The sequence below is a fragment of the Astyanax mexicanus genome, chromosome 18, assembly GCF_023375975.1.
Source record: "Astyanax mexicanus isolate ESR-SI-001 chromosome 18, AstMex3_surface, whole genome shotgun sequence".
Taxonomy (NCBI): domain Eukaryota; kingdom Metazoa; phylum Chordata; class Actinopteri; order Characiformes; family Acestrorhamphidae; genus Astyanax; species Astyanax mexicanus.
The window spans coordinates 46,024,431-46,040,221 of record NC_064425.1 but is presented as its reverse complement, the minus strand read 5'-3'; the positions used below and the strand labels follow the sequence as shown (position 1 = coordinate 46,040,221).

Sequence of the window (15,791 nt, the reverse complement as noted above, 5' to 3'; positions counted from 1 at the left end):
AAAGCGTGTGTGTGTGTGTTGTCTGTGCGCAGGAGTCACGTGAGCGCGCCAGCCAATGATAGGAGCGCATGTTACGAACAGTGTGTGTGTGACTGCGTGTATGCGTGCGCGCGCGCTGCCGTCGTTGTCTGGTGGTCGGCGTCCGGGTCGGTGTGTGCGCGCGCGATGTCTGCGCGAGGGCTCCTCCAGATACGAGGTATGCACGGTCCTCTGTGTGTGTGTGTGTGTGTGTGTGTGTTTGTGTGTGTGTGTGTGTGTGTGTGTGTGTGTGTGTGTGTGTGTGTGTGTGTGTGTGTGTGTGTGTCTGAACTGTACGTCCAAAAGTACTGTCTATGCTCTCTCCAGTTCTTGTGAAAGGTGCTCGGTGGTGATACAGGTGTTTATATCCTGTAAAGGCACCTGCTTAACCTGCGCACGAGCTCAGTTTGGGCAGGTGGGGTTTTGAGAGGAGACCCTCCAGCAGCACCTGTTCAGTGTTTTTGTGGCCGAATGCAATCAGTTCCTCACAGCAGTGAACTAAACCTGTACCTGACATCCCTCCTGCTGTTGAGGGTCAGTCTCCTTCAGGATGCCCTTCAGGACAGTAGAAATGTTATGATTCTGTGTCCATAAACTTCTGGACAGAAAAGCCCGTTTTCTTCCTGAGGGTTTAGATCAGAGTCTCTCAGGAAGCCTGTCTGATGCCCTCAGTCTCATTTCTGACCAGTTGATGCATCAATTCCTCTTTATGTAAGAGTTTTATATAAGCGCAGTCTGAGACCTCGGTTTGGGTCGAGGAGAAGCTGATGAGGAAGATCAGATCAGATCAGATCAGATCAGATCAGATCTCTAACAGCTCATCCAGTCGAGAGCTTGAGTTTCTGGAGCTCCTGAATGAAGAGCTGAGACCCGGCTGATTCATAGCTTTTCATTCTGATCTTGGTATCAGTTTTAGAAAATCAGTTTTTGTTGGAATGAATTTAAACTTTATATATGTGATGTAATGATGATCTATGTTTAATGACTGCAGTAATAAAGGAAAAGTATGAATTTATTGGAAAAAGCTATAAAACTGCCTGGATTCTAATGAGATACGGTTGAGGATGGAGAGGTACAGGTTCTGTTTAATATACGGAACCTTTACCCCCAGATGCTGCAGCTGGGCCTGTAGATCCTGCACACGTGTAGGTTATAGGAGCTGGTATTTCTGTGGGTCACTTCAATGGCAATAATAATTATCACCAGGCAGGTCACGGTTAATGTTTCCAGTCTGGTGGTGATATTCGTGATGAACCCTGGCTGTGTGTGAATGAGCATTATCCTGCTGAGAAATGCCACTAAATCTCTGTACTCAAACCCCAAACAGAAACAGAATTTGTCTGTTAAGACGATGAAGTTTTAGTCTGCATTTGGTCCTGAACCTCCTCAAAATCAGCCTACTAGAAAAAAAAACAAAATTTCCCGTTTTTTCAGTCATCAGCTGTTTACATTCAGGGAATCTGTGCTGCAGCCTCAGCTTTCTGTTCTGACCAAACTGATGTAGCCCATTAGCCTCAAGACTGGCTGTGTTGGTTATTCTCTGATTCTTTTCTGCTCCCTTTAATTTTACAGTGTTTTTTAAAGTTACAGTAGCCTTTCTGTCAGCTCCAACCTGATCTGATCATTCTCGTTACCTCTTTAATCAACAGTTCTGATGGATGAACATTACCTGAAGCTGTATCTGCATGGATGTATAGATAATTGTATTAATTAATTTCTCCTTTAGGTTAAATTATGTTTAGTATCTATACCGGACTGCTTTTACCCACAGTGAGGGTCTTAGTGGGTGTTGACGGATAAACGGGACCCTTTATTCATCATACGTAGTTTAATAATGAGTACTGTGCTTTCCAGCAAATGTTTTTATGGCAGAATTTTACACACTGGATTACGTAATCCTCTCTGAGCTAAACTCCTCTGCTCGGTGTTTGTTGTTTTTGCTGAAACTTATCTTTTCTTCAACAATGAAGCCTTGTAGAATTCATTGGAGGCTCCCGTTATTCCTGATCCAGATGCAGTTCTCCGAGTGAAGGCCGCAGGGGGGTTTAATTATAGCCTCTGGTTCGGCTCTGTTTTCTCGTCTGGAGGAGTAAATTGTCGGTCGTAGACAGCGCTGTGTTCGGTGAGATGCTGATTATGTAACGCTCTCCATCCCCTGCTTCCCTCGGCGGATGTGTTTTCTATAAATAACCCACAGTAATAAGGGGCTGCTGGAGCTCCGACACCCACGATCTGGAGCTTCTCAAAATAGCCTGAATTTGTCATATCGCTGCTTTCAGACGCAGCTTTATTCTGACATTTCACACTCGAATGGCTGTCGCAGTGAGGGATTGTCAGATTATGTGGCTCCTAAGTGTTGTCTTGTCTCTGAGATGTCTGGTGTTTGGGAGGAGGCTCTGAGCAGATGGCAGATGATAACTGCTCTCTGGATAAATCTGTGATCTTTAAGGATTTGTCCCTTTGTGAAATGGATGGACACAAATTGCCTCTAATTCGGCCTGATTTGTGTTTCTGACCCTCCTTATTTTGGGTTTCAGCCAAAAGGCTGTTAAAGAGCTTCACAGTGTAGAAATTATTTTTCATATTAGGATTATGGTAGTGAACACACATTCACACACACATCATACTAGTGAACAGAGCAGTAAGAACACCTGGAGCAGGTGTGTGGGCCGGTTCTTCAGCACAGAGGGAGCGTCAGGGTGGTTTAAGGGTTAAGTGGTGAATATTAAGGCAGGAGAAGTTGCTGTACCTTTACCTACCCTTTTTCACTGCCAGTACCCTGAATTATATCCCATGACTTTTGTCATGTCTAAGAGATGCTATAGAATGCTGCTCTGAGCTGCAGGACGTGTTTGGTCTCCTGCACTGAATGATTTTGAGTCGCTGGTTCGTATGATTATTCCCTCTAGAGAGCTGCTGTCCACTGAGGTCTGATCTGTCTGCGGCTCAAGTTCCAGTGAAACGTATATGAAATGCACCTACTGGTAAAACATGACAAAGCTGGAATTCGAGGGTTAAAAACGTTACTTTTGGTTCTTTCGGCTGCACTGTAATCTAGTGTTTGGTGGTATTCACTTTATATTGTGTAAAAACGTTTCTAGAGTTCAGGGTTTTACCGTGGGCAGGAATTTGTCCTGTGTTTACGTGACTACAGTACCATCAAATTCTGTGTTATTATTAAACTAAAAAAATACAGTTCAGTTTATTTACAGACTAAATTAACACTGAAACTCTACTTATAAACATTTAGATGAGAATTCTGGAGCGACTACAGATAGAAAACAGAAATGAGCGTTTTTTTGGTGGATTGTTCTGAAGCTCACTCAGCCAATCAGAGCGCTGATTCTTGTCTTGGTCTCAGCGGACGGTCAGGGTGAAGATAATTAGGGAGGTGTTTTTAATGTAATGGCTAGTTATCTGTTTAATAATATGTTGTATGGCTTATGTAACACTACAACTCATCCAAACAGCTAAAGAAACAAAAAAGAGGATCTTATTGGTCAGAATTCTCACAGTGAGGCTAAATCCCCTCTACCCAGCCTCAGACTGTGGATCAGCAGATCTGTGTTTTTATTGGACGGCTGCTGGAACTCTTTCCATGTCTGAATCCAATCAAATCCTTACAAAAGTGTTTCAAAATCTTATGTTAAGTAATTTGGTCTTTTTACTAAATCTGTGTTTGATTTGTGTTGATGGGTCGGGTGGGTGTGGAGGAAGCAGAGCTGTTTGTTCCTGTTTAATCATCTTTTATAAACTGCAGATATGAGGATCATCATAATATATAATAATAATAATAATAATAATAATAATAATAATATCACCCTCTCAGCTGAAATATCAGTGAAGGTCAAGCTGTTGAAAATGTCAGTGTTATAAAATACATCATAAACTGCGGATTAGGCTCAGTGTAAACACTTTCTACATTTGACTTTTTAACCAATTATATCCTTTTTAGTACAGAATCAAATCCCAGATCCTGATTGGTGGAGGTACAGATGCCGTGGCTTCCAGCTTTTGTCCAGACGTCTCGGTTTACTTGTGGAATCGAGGCCACATTGAGTTACTTCACTTTGCTGGAGAACATCCTGCGTGATACCAGTTCCTGTCACATGACTCTTGGCATTTACCTCAACATATATGTAATATATCGTTATCCGTCTACTGTATCAATTGCAATAAAAAATCATTGATAGCAGTGATTTTATATTTCAATATCATTCAGACCTCAATGATCCACCAACTACACGGATTCTTAACTTCATAACTAAATATCACAGTAGCATCATATTAAATATCAGGCTGTGCTCTTATTTAAACACAGTACTGTATAATTGATCTCACAAAATGCAATTACAGTTAGCATCAGCTAACTGTTCATTTTATATTAAAGATCATGAGACCTAGTCAAAATATTTACTAAAATTTAAACATAAAATAAAATTTTTAACTGTTTCATTTTATTTAAACTATAAAAAATGGGCTGTAATATAGAGATATACAGTATTTAACGCGTCCTTTATTGACTAACATTCTTTACAGAGCGCTGCAGTCGGTTCACTGCATTCAAGCTGAGCAGAAAGGGCAGAACACTAAGCTTACTGATATCAGAATTGTATATTGAATATAAAGAAAATTAAGAAACACATTGTGTTTAAATTTTTGCAATATCGTTCACATACCTGACTAAAGACGGCTTTGATCCGCTTTAAAATGTGATAAAAAATCGTGATCAGTCTGTTTCTCTACAGCCTTTCATCAGTCTGAGCTTCTGCTTCTGTTATTGAAGCAAATTCATCAGGAGAGATGTTCTTCAGTCTGACCTCCACAGCAAGTCCTGCTGCCGTTTATTATTTTTAAATGAAAAATCTCTCTCTTTTTTATTTTTATTTTTTACCTTGAGCAGTGTGGAGACACTTCCAGCCAATAGTGTTTCTGCTTCTTACCCCACATGATCAATTACATAATATGTTCTGTGGTGCAGAGGTTCTACATGCACCCAAAAACCATGGAGCTCTGGGTGTCCGAACAGAAGGCATGAATTAATATCCCTTCAGACATCTTCCATCAACATCTTCTTCTAAAAAAAATGCATTTTTAAAATTTCTAAATTAAACAGAACAAAACCTTTTAGCATCACTCATTAGACCTGAAATTCATCAGCTGGAAGAAAAGAGCTGTACAGGACCTGCATCCCTAATCTTAAGAGATGAAGATCAGCATTAAAATTTAGTGGATCTGATTCAAAATGTGCAGAAACTTATGATCAGAAATCTCAGCTGTTGATTTATTTTAGTTTTGAGGGAATGGTTCGTTCAGTAGGAGAGATGTTCTTCAGTCTGACCTCCAGAGAAAGTCGTGCTGCCGGTTACTTTATTATTTTTACAGAAAAATAAGACTGGTTTTCAGCTGTGAATCAGGCTTTTTAAAAATGGATCAGCAGCAGCAGCAGCAGCAGCAGCAGCTCGGCTCCGAGGCTCGAACACCTCCTGCATTTTAATAGAGCTGAAGAGCTTCAGTCTCTCAGAGAGAACAGAGCCCATCACTCCTGCTGCTGAACCTTATCATCTGAAGAGGAGGAGGAGAGACATATCTGAGGGAGGTGTGTGTGCGTGCACGTGTGTGTGTGTGTGTTTTATGGACTAGAGAATTGAGATGGCATGAGATGAGATTGCGTGTGTGTGTGTGTGTGTGTGTGTGTGTGTATTGCAGTATTCCGGTATTCTGGCTCAGAAAGACGTTCAGTGATTTTTCACTGTATGGTATCGACTGGAGTCTACTTAACTTTGTAATATTTGGTACCTTGCTTATTACTATACTTACTTTATTAAAGATAATATTGAAATATTGTTCAGCTCGACAGCAGTCTGATATATTTATCTATCATTCATTTACCCGGGATAATTAGGAGTGTGTTGATTGTCCTCAAGAACAGACAGGAGGTTTCAGTGATTTTCAGCATTAATGAAGCTGCTGGAGAAATGAGGTTTTGTCGGGCTGGAGCTCTAAAGCTGTTTGTTCTGTTTCTCCTCCTGAAGATGTGAAGATGTTGTTCTGGGCTGATTTCTGATCAGTATGGAGGAAGCTGCCAGTCAGCTGGAGAGGGATCATGTTCACAGCGTCTACGAGAAGATCGCGCCCTTCTTTAACGACAGCCGCTACAAGGCCTGGCCCAGAGTCCGGCAGTTCCTGCTGGAGCAGGAGCCCGGCAGCATTGTGGCGGATGTGGGTAAGAAACCGTGTTCTACCAACAAAATAAAATTATACAGAATTAAACTGATTTTAATAGAATAAATTACTCTGATCTTCTCCAATCTACAGGCATAAAACAATGCTATTTACATGGTGTTATTTCTCCTTCACTTTCACAGTTATTTCTCACTCATCTCACACACACACACACACACACACACACACACTCTCACACACACACACTCTCACACTCTCACACACACACACTCACACACACACACACTCACACACATTAACATCTTGCTCCCTCAGTTTGCTGCTCTCTGAAATGAGATCCAGTTTTATAAATCGTGGTGAAAATGATGAAGTTCCATCAGAATCAGAATCAGCTGCAGCTTTAAAACACTCAGATCTGCTGCTCTGAATTAATGATCTGTTACTTCATTATATCTACACACACACACACACACACAGTGAGTTACAGAAGAGAGGAAATGAAGAGAGAAGAAGAGAAGAAATAAGAAAAGAGGAGAGAAAATAAGATGAAAAGGAGCGATAGGGAACAAAAGAGAATAAGAAAGGGGAAATGGAAAAAAGAAAGGAGAGGAGAGGAGAGGAGAAAAGAGGAGAGGAGCAAAATATAAAGAGGGGAAGAGGAAAGAAAAAGAGGAAAAGAGTGGAAATAAAAATAAAAAGCAAATTTAAAGAGATTAGTAAGAAGTTGAAAAAGGAACGAGGGATAGGAAGAGCAAACCAAAATAAAGAGAGGAAAATTTCTGTTAAAAAAAAACACGTGAGAATAAAGGAAAAAAGAAATGAGAAAGTTGAAAAGAGAGAAACAGAAGAAAGGAAAGATATGAAAAATGAAATGGAATGTATGCATATATATAGATAGATAGAACTTTATTGATCCCTTGGGAGGTTCCCTCAGGGAAATTAGGGTTCCAGTAGCAGCATCAATACAGTACACACAGATAGAAACAAAGAGTAGGTGTATATAAAGTGTGTACAAACAATATAAAGTGCAAAGCAAGTAGACAAAAGTATAAAACAGCAAATATAATTAGTATAACTATAAATATAAATATGCAGTGAATGTATTTGAATAGAATTTTTATTGCACTTATTCCGTATGTGTTATTTTATTGCACTTAGTCCATTTGAGTTGCTACTGCTCCTCCTCATCCTCTGTCCTCCTGTTACTCCTCCTTCCCCCAGGGGAGGAATTGTAAAGTCTGATGGCATGATGGACAAAGGAGTTTCGGAGTCTGTTGGTCCTGCATTTGGGGAGGAGCAGTCTGTCACTGAACAGGCTCTTCTGGTTGCTGATGACGGTGTGCAGAGGGTGACTGGCATCGTCCATGATGTTCAGCAGTTTGTCCATAGTCCTCTTCATAGTATATATACATACATATACATATATATATATGTATATGTATGTATGTATGTATGTATATATATATATATATATATATATATATAGTGAGTGTATATATTTAGTGATATATATAGTGAGTGTATATATTTAGTGATATATATAGTGAGTGTATATATTTAGTGATATATATAGTGAGTGTATATATTTAGTGATATATATAGTGAGTGTATGTATCCTGTGTGTTGTTTGTGTGCAGGATGTGGGAATGGTAAATACCTGCATATTAATGAGAGGATCTATAAGCTGGGGTGTGATGTGTGTCGGCCGCTGGTGGACTCGGCCGGGAGTCGGGGGCACGAGGTCCAGCTGTGCGACGGCCTGCGGCTGCCCTACAGAAACGCCTGCTTCGACGCCGTGCTCTCCATCGCAGGTCGGCTTATTCTACATTCTCATTTTTTTTATAAAATATATAATTGTTTTTTATATAATATACAAATTTTACAAAAATGAAGAAAAGTTGGCTGTGATGTATAAAATTCCACCGGACTGGCCGTGGCATGGTATCTACATAAGGGGCCCATGGCGGCTTTAATGCTTTATTTTTAGCTTCATTAGCTGGTGCAGATCTGATCACACTGGGGTAGATAAGGGCGGTGGGGCAACATCAGTCAGCAGACCCAGTACAGATATTTCTGTGTAAAACGAGGTGAAATAATGACCCTATTCTATTAAATGATGCGAAACTTGGTAAAATTTAATAAATCAAATCATTGATAAACACTGATCCAGCATTCCTCAAAAAAAACTGACAATAATAATACTTTTCTTTAAATGCTTCCATCTGACAATACGGATCCAATAGAAATGTTTTTTATTAGTTATATTTTATAACTGATTTAAAGAATATTGAAATTTAGAATATCTTTATCTTCACCTAGATTTAATAAATACTTTATTATTACTAATACTACTTTAATAAACTCTGTTTTCATTCTGTAACTGAATGGTCTGATAGAGCCGTTATCTCTGAGCTTCATCAGCGTTTCAGTTCAGTCTGCAGGATGTTCAGGTTATTAGTGGGAGCGGGGTAATGTCCTGTGGGCAGAGCGAGGGTGGCGAGGTAAACAGGCTGTGTTTCTAGGCTACAGGAGATTAGCAGATCTCAGCTGTGTGTGTGTGTGTGTGTGTGTGTGTGTGTGTCTGGGTCACCTGGCAACCTGAGGTCATCCTCAGGGACGAGATCAGTGATTGGTTTAGCAGCTCTGAGTCACGGTTTTCTCAGCAGGATCTGAATGAGGAGGACGTGATGTTCATGAGGGAAGTCGTGTTCTTCTGCTCCCTGAGTTTCATCAGGACGTTAATATGTGTGTTTATGTCCCGTCATTAAACTACATGTTTAGAATTCTTCTTATGAATTTATTGCCAATAGATTTGGGCTTTCTAGAGCAAATAAACCTTAATCTATTAGAATCTAATATCAGACTAAACCCCCCCCCCCCCCACACACACACACCCCCTCAGCAAAAACTGGACTTCAGCAGGGAAACAGTAACAGCCTGTTAAGTGCTGGGAAATGGAATATAAAATGAAATATGTCTTGTTTTGAGACATAAAACCACACATATGGCATAAATGGATGTCTGGAGGAAAGTACAAAACCAGACAACTTCTGGATATCTGTCTTTTTAAAAGATTAAATCACATTTTTTAAATAAACCATCTTTTTATGCTTTCATATTCACCAGAACAGTAATGCTTCAATTCCTACACCCTGCTTAAGGTCACCCAGTGTTCTGCATTATTAGGTGAGCATAAAGAGCGTGTATTTTCTACACGCTGTAGCTCTTAATTCCAGCAGTGGGTGGCAGAGTGATCTCAACACTGAGGCTCCAGCCAACCACAACCCTCCGCTGGCTCAGAAATCAGACATTTATTGGAACTACTTGCCAAGAACCTCAATTTCATGCTTCAGAACCTGCCAAACCCAACATTTACTTTAGTTTCAAAACACACTTGATGGGAGTGTGTGTCATTTGTTGCTTCTGACCTTAAAGGGCTTCTTTTTTATAATCATATTTTAACTAAACTAAAATCTCTTGGTTGGTTTAATGGTAACAGCTGGTGAAAATGTCTCAGCAGATTAAATGCTGTTATTATACTACATTAACTATTAATATATCAAAATACTGAAGTTTTATATTGTTATTTTGCAACAAGGCTACATTTTCCTGCATAAATATTTGGTGTTGGGTCGTTTTTGCACATGAGCTACAAGACATATGTACCAAACAAGTGTTTATAAGATTAGGTGCAGCACATTTGCAGCTGGGCCTGTAGATCCTGTAAACCAGTAGACTACTGAACCTGGAATCACAGTTGCTTCTATATATGATCAATAAGTGATTAATCTGGTGATATAGGCTTATTAAATGTTAAAATCTGTCCGAGACATCCACGGGAATTTCTTGTTCTTTTCTAACCGACCAAAATCTCTCACCAAGAGGAACACTACCCAACCGTTCTCACCAAGAGCCTTTTTATTGAGGAGCAGTTTTACGCCCGCTTGTGGAACGATCCAGATTCTAATCAAACCACATTTATAATCATTTATATTTCTGACAAAACTGACAGGTAATTTGAGTGTATTATATTTTTAAGTGTATACAATAAAAAAAATTAAATACACAATAGGACATGGAATATCCATAATTCTTAATCTATTCAGTAGATATTTGAGAGTAAATAGAGTCTGATTACAGAAACAGCGCCTGATTGGCTGAATAGAATGTGTTGGTTCTTTATACAAATCTATTTTTAGTGTGTGGACATCAATTCAGTTTAGTCTAAAAATGTCAGGTGTTGCACAAGAGCCGTTTAATATAAAGTTAATGAGGCATAATTTTATGTTTTAAAGCTTTAAAATAGTTCAGCTGTAAAAATTCTGCCACAATCAGGTTGGGTTCAGTTCAACACTTTAGAAAATTTAGTGACTCAAAATGTGCTGAAAAGCTCTTAAGAGGCTCTAAATATAAAACACAGAACAATTGTCAGTATTTTTTATACATTTGGGGGATTTGATCTAAAAGCATTTGTAAATATGATTTGATTATTTTTGCTGTTTTAGTTATTCACCACATGTCGACGAGGGAGCGTCGGATCCGGGCGCTGAGGGAAATGGCGCGGACGCTGCGAGTTGGAGGCCGAATCATGATCTACGTTTGGGCGATGGAGCAGAAAAGGCGCAAGTTTGAGAAGCAGGACATCTTCGTCCCCTGGAACCCCAACCCTCCCCTGTCCCCGCGGGGACCCGCGAGACGCCGCCGGCGGGGCGACGGCACCCAGAGCGTCAGCGAAGCACCGCACGACTCCGGCGAGAAGCACAGGACCGTGAGAAGCACATCGTCTGTGGTGGAGGAGGAGGAGGATCCGGCTCAGCAGAGGAAGCAGAAGTTGTGGTTTTTCTCCAGATCTCTGGACTCGGTGCTGGACTTCAGCAGCCTGAGCGTTTCCCGCTCCTCCTCCAGAGACCTGAGCGCTTTCTGCAGCCCGACTGGAGAAACTAGAGGTGAGCAGAGCGACGCTCCGTCATTGTTGATATAAAAATATATATTTCTTTGTTTTAATTAAGTTATAATTATTTCCTGGTGCTTTAAGTTCTAGCTACTATCACATGATACTGAGATCTTAAGTAGAAGATGAAAAAAACGCCTCCGTCAAATCATTTTCTATTTTCCATTTTTAGGTGAATCAGAGACCGGTGACTGCACACCACTTTCCCGAGGCAGGGGACTCATCAGGCAGGTGTCCAGTTTCTTTTGCTCCTCGTCCTCCAGAACCAGCCTGGAGGAGGACGTCTTCGTCTCCGACCCACAAGATCAGCTGCACACCGCGGAGAACGACGAGACCAGGACCGGAAACGAGACCGTCTCCATCGCTCTGCTCCAGGACGGATCCACCGTGGCCTTGCCGGACCTGGTGTCTTGTCAGAGGGAGCAGGGGGACAGTGGAGAGCTGGGACAGGATGGTCAGGAGAGGCAGGACAGTCCTGTATCTGTTCAGCAGGATCAGGAGGAGGAGTGGAGTAAAGAGAAGCTGAAGGAATCGTGTCTGAGGTATTATCACGTCTTCAGGGAAGGAGAACTGACCCAGCTGATCGAGGATCACGTGGAGGAGCTTCAGGTTCTGCACACGTGCCTGGATCACGCGAACTGGTGCGTGGTGGCTGAGAAGGTTCACGTGTGGAGGGTTTAATTTATTCAGATATTTATTTTATAACTGTTTGTTAATGTGAGCTGGTTTTATAAGTGTGTTTAGATTTATTTTAATTCAGATGAGAAAAGTTCAGGGTCTGTTCTGAAGCACAGTGAAGGTCTGTTCCTGGATCAGTATTACTGAACTCCTGCCGGGGAGGAAAGGCTGGATATAAAATAATACTGAGAGTCTCTTTGAATTTTATTTTAGTTTTAAACACTGTTTGTACTGTAGGTCTTTAATTTAGTTTTACTGTTTTTACAGCAGTTTAAAGGAATGTTTCAGCAAATAATCAAATTTACACAATTTCCTTTTTTCACACTTTTTTTCCTTAAGTTTGAGTAATTTAGTTTTGTACTGGAATTGAGTTTAATATACAGTAATATAAACATATACATTAAATAATAAAACACACTTTCAGCCTAGACTCGACTGATTTATTAGATCTGTCTGATTAGTCTTCCCACAACATACAGTGCATCCCGAAAATGATCTTAAAATGTACAAAATGTTTGACCATTACAGAGACCCAGAACTTGCCTGCTGAAATGCAAAAAAAAGAGAGACAGACAGAGAGAGAGACAGAGTTTGGAGGAAAATGAAGCGTGGATGAAAGTAGCGGATGGCTGAACTGAGGGTTCATTAGCAGCGTAACTGTAGTTGTGTTTCTGAATGAATCTGGCTGATTGATTGATTATTTATTGGCTATATTAGCCTCACTGTTTGTGTGTTTCTGAGTTGAAGGTAAATGTAGTGTATCTATCCGGTTATTTGTTGAACCATTCCTTTATGAAATGTATTAATTTCTCTATGGCACTGAGTTTTATGGAGTTTTATTGCAGTTATATGAATATTATTAGTGTTCAGCGACGCCTGTCTGAAACTGAGAACATTGCACATTGTTGTACTGAACCAAACAACGCAAGCACATAACTGGCATTTAAATAGTGAATGCGTTCTCCTCAGGAGTGGATTTCTGTGTGTTTGTGTGTGTTTGGTGTTGTGTGGTTTACGCTTAAGCTATAAACTGCTGTGTTTCTGTCGGCTGTTAAACCCGAGGTGATGCTGGTGGTCGTGATGCTGCTTGTGGGATCTCGGTAGTTTTGCACATAAATTCCCATCTTCAAAACTTGAATAACTGTGTCTGGCTGCTGGTGTTGATGATGTTTTACATATTAAAGCAGATTTACTGTGTGTCTATTTACTGTGCTCTGCCAAGGATCTTTTCATTTCCCTTTTTGTTCTGACTGTTCAAATCCAATAAATAGTCTATTTTATTCTCATCTGCTCTAATACTATCTGGTCTCTTCATGCTCCTTTTGTGTGGATTATTATGAGCTAGAAATGAGGTCAGTCTGATATTCACTAATGTTTGATTTACAACTTTAAATTAATTTAAACACATGAATGAATCAGTAAATCATTTTTTAATTAAATCGTTTGATAAAAGGTACATATGACATTTCATTTTTTAATAAAAGTAATTCTTGTCATTCTTTTTTTTAAATATATTTTAGGTCTCTGCTGGAATATCAGCTTTTCCAGAACCTGTATATAAAACACACAGTATTTGTACACACAGGAAGTGTGAGCTCAGATGTGTCCAAGGATAATTACAAAACACGATGTTAAAACAAAGTATCTCCACAGATTATATTAATATAACATTAGAAACTGAAAAATGCTGCTATCAGCTGGAAGTTCTGCAGGAGAGGCAGAAACACATGGATCTGCAGGATGTTCTGCACAGATCACTGAGATCACTGTTAGTAATGTTCCTCCTATCACTACTAGGAGTGACCGACTGTCGTATGAGATGCTCCTCAGATCATCAATCACCCCAGTGGTGAGGGCAGTGTGTCTCCTTCAGAATATCTGTAATCATCAATACTTTTATAAATATAATTTGTGTGTTTTTATTGTCTAAGTAACTGTATTGCAGTAAGTTAGACAGTCGAGTGTGTATATATATATATATATATTGAATTATAGCTGCTGTATTGTGATATGTTTGAGTTCAGTGATCGGGATGGAGAAGAGAATACTTTTACAGTATAGTGTTACATTGTAGCAAAGTTAAAACAATGCTACACTAATAAGACTAATAAGTTATACAATATAAATAAAACGTAATATTAGACAATATTCCTGCTACTGTAAAAAAAAAAACGAGGGTCAGCGATACATCATACGCCCAAATTGTTTATGGACGTTCCTTTTGATGAACGCTTTAAACTACATTCGGTCTTATTGCTGAAACAGATCAAATTAAGTTTATATATAAATCATACTGTAGCACAGATAACGTTTATATACTCAATACTGATGGCAACTGCAAATGGATAATATATTTACATGAAATTAAGCCAAAAAATACTGCTGTCATAAGCATGGCCTTTATTAACTAATGGATCGATATAATGCACGAGTCCATTATTCTACTATTAAATATTTAAACAGTTAATATCCAAAGCCATTATATAGCATTACATTAAATAATAAATAATACATATCAAAATTATTCTACAGTAGCTTTTCAGTGGCATGCTAATGTTCAAATGTTTGTGAATCTCCTTTTCTGATAAACTCATTTTAAAAGTTCAGGATGAAGAACCATCGTTCCGGATAAACAGAACTGAATGAAGCTGAAATTCCACAGGTTTAGAGAATAAAACCAAACCTGATCACGGTTTATGATTTCAGCAGTTTTGAGGCACATTTTTCAGATTTAATGATGTTTTATACCAGTCCTGTTTCCGTCTTAAATACACATGAATAAATGATCTGTTCTGGGCTGAATTTGAGACACAGAGCAGAAATGTGTCACATCAGACACCTAATTAATAAAATTCTGTTCTAATTTTAAATACTCTTATACTGTTTTAATACCACAGTACAGTATTATTATATAAGCCAAATTATTTATAAGAATGATTGTTTGTTTTATTCAACGACAAAAAACTGCACTATGTGAAGTGTAACCTCTGTGAATGGCCACATCTGTACAAGTTGTGAGGTGCTATCCTGTGAGTGAGGTTGAATACTGTTCATACAGTGTATTCAGCTATACTTTTTATTGTGTTCAGATTTTATAAATATGATTGTGTGTTTATACTTGTTATATTTTTTTTCAAAATTGTTATTTAAACAATAATAAAATGTGTCCCTGCTGACAGTATCGTTATATACTGAATTAAATATGAAATAAAACACAGCCCGATTCACAGTGTAACCTAAGGGAACCCACACCTGACATAAACTGAAAATATCACGTGATAAACTGATAAATATTACGGGATAAAATTGATAAATATGGCAGGATTAGGCTGTAAAGCTCTGATATCTCTGTTTAACACTGATTAGACTGCAGCCCTGCCTGCACACATAATAAACACTGCAGGGGATTGTGGGTACTTTTAGGGTTGCTGGGATATGCAGTTCAGCAGGTCTGAGGCTTTATTATTCTGTACACTGCTGCCCCCACCTGGCGAGGAGCTGAACTGAACCCAGGTGTGTTTAATTAACCCTTAGGGTCTGTTTACTGTTTGTTCAAGTAAGAACATAGACTAGTGCTGTTATTGTATTGTATTTTATATATATATATATATATACAATAACAGTAAAAGTTTGGACACAGCTTCCAATGCATGTTTCTGTATTTAATGTATTTTCTACATTGCAGATTAATATTAAAGAGATGAAATCGATTAAGGGACACATATGTAATTCTGTACTAAAGAGTAAAAAAGTGTTTTCCCTCCACATAATCAGCTATTGTTCAGCACCTCCAGCATTTATTAGAACATTACTGAAATATTCACTATTCACTGTATACCTGTAACTCTACCTCTTCACTACTTTACTTTAACTGATGCTCTCAAACTTTACATTAAGAGACAAGAAATTCAAGTAATTAACTCTTGATGAGTTCAGCACAGCTGTTAACTGAAAGCCT

General features: G+C 39.1%; 1 protein-coding gene across 1 annotated transcript; it reads left to right on the top strand.

Annotated features, from left to right (window-relative positions):
* Positions 1–87: 87 nt before the first annotated feature.
* Positions 88–13,119, top strand: trmt9b (tRNA methyltransferase 9B). Its single transcript, XM_007258524.4, has 5 exons — positions 88–196; positions 6,054–6,244; positions 7,842–8,015; positions 10,710–11,150; positions 11,328–13,119. Exons 2-5 carry the CDS (start codon positions 6,091–6,093, stop codon positions 11,834–11,836), a joined length of 1,278 nt encoding a protein of 425 aa, XP_007258586.3. The 5' UTR covers positions 88–196; positions 6,054–6,090; the 3' UTR covers positions 11,837–13,119.
* The last annotated feature ends 2,672 nt before the right edge of the window (positions 13,120–15,791 follow it).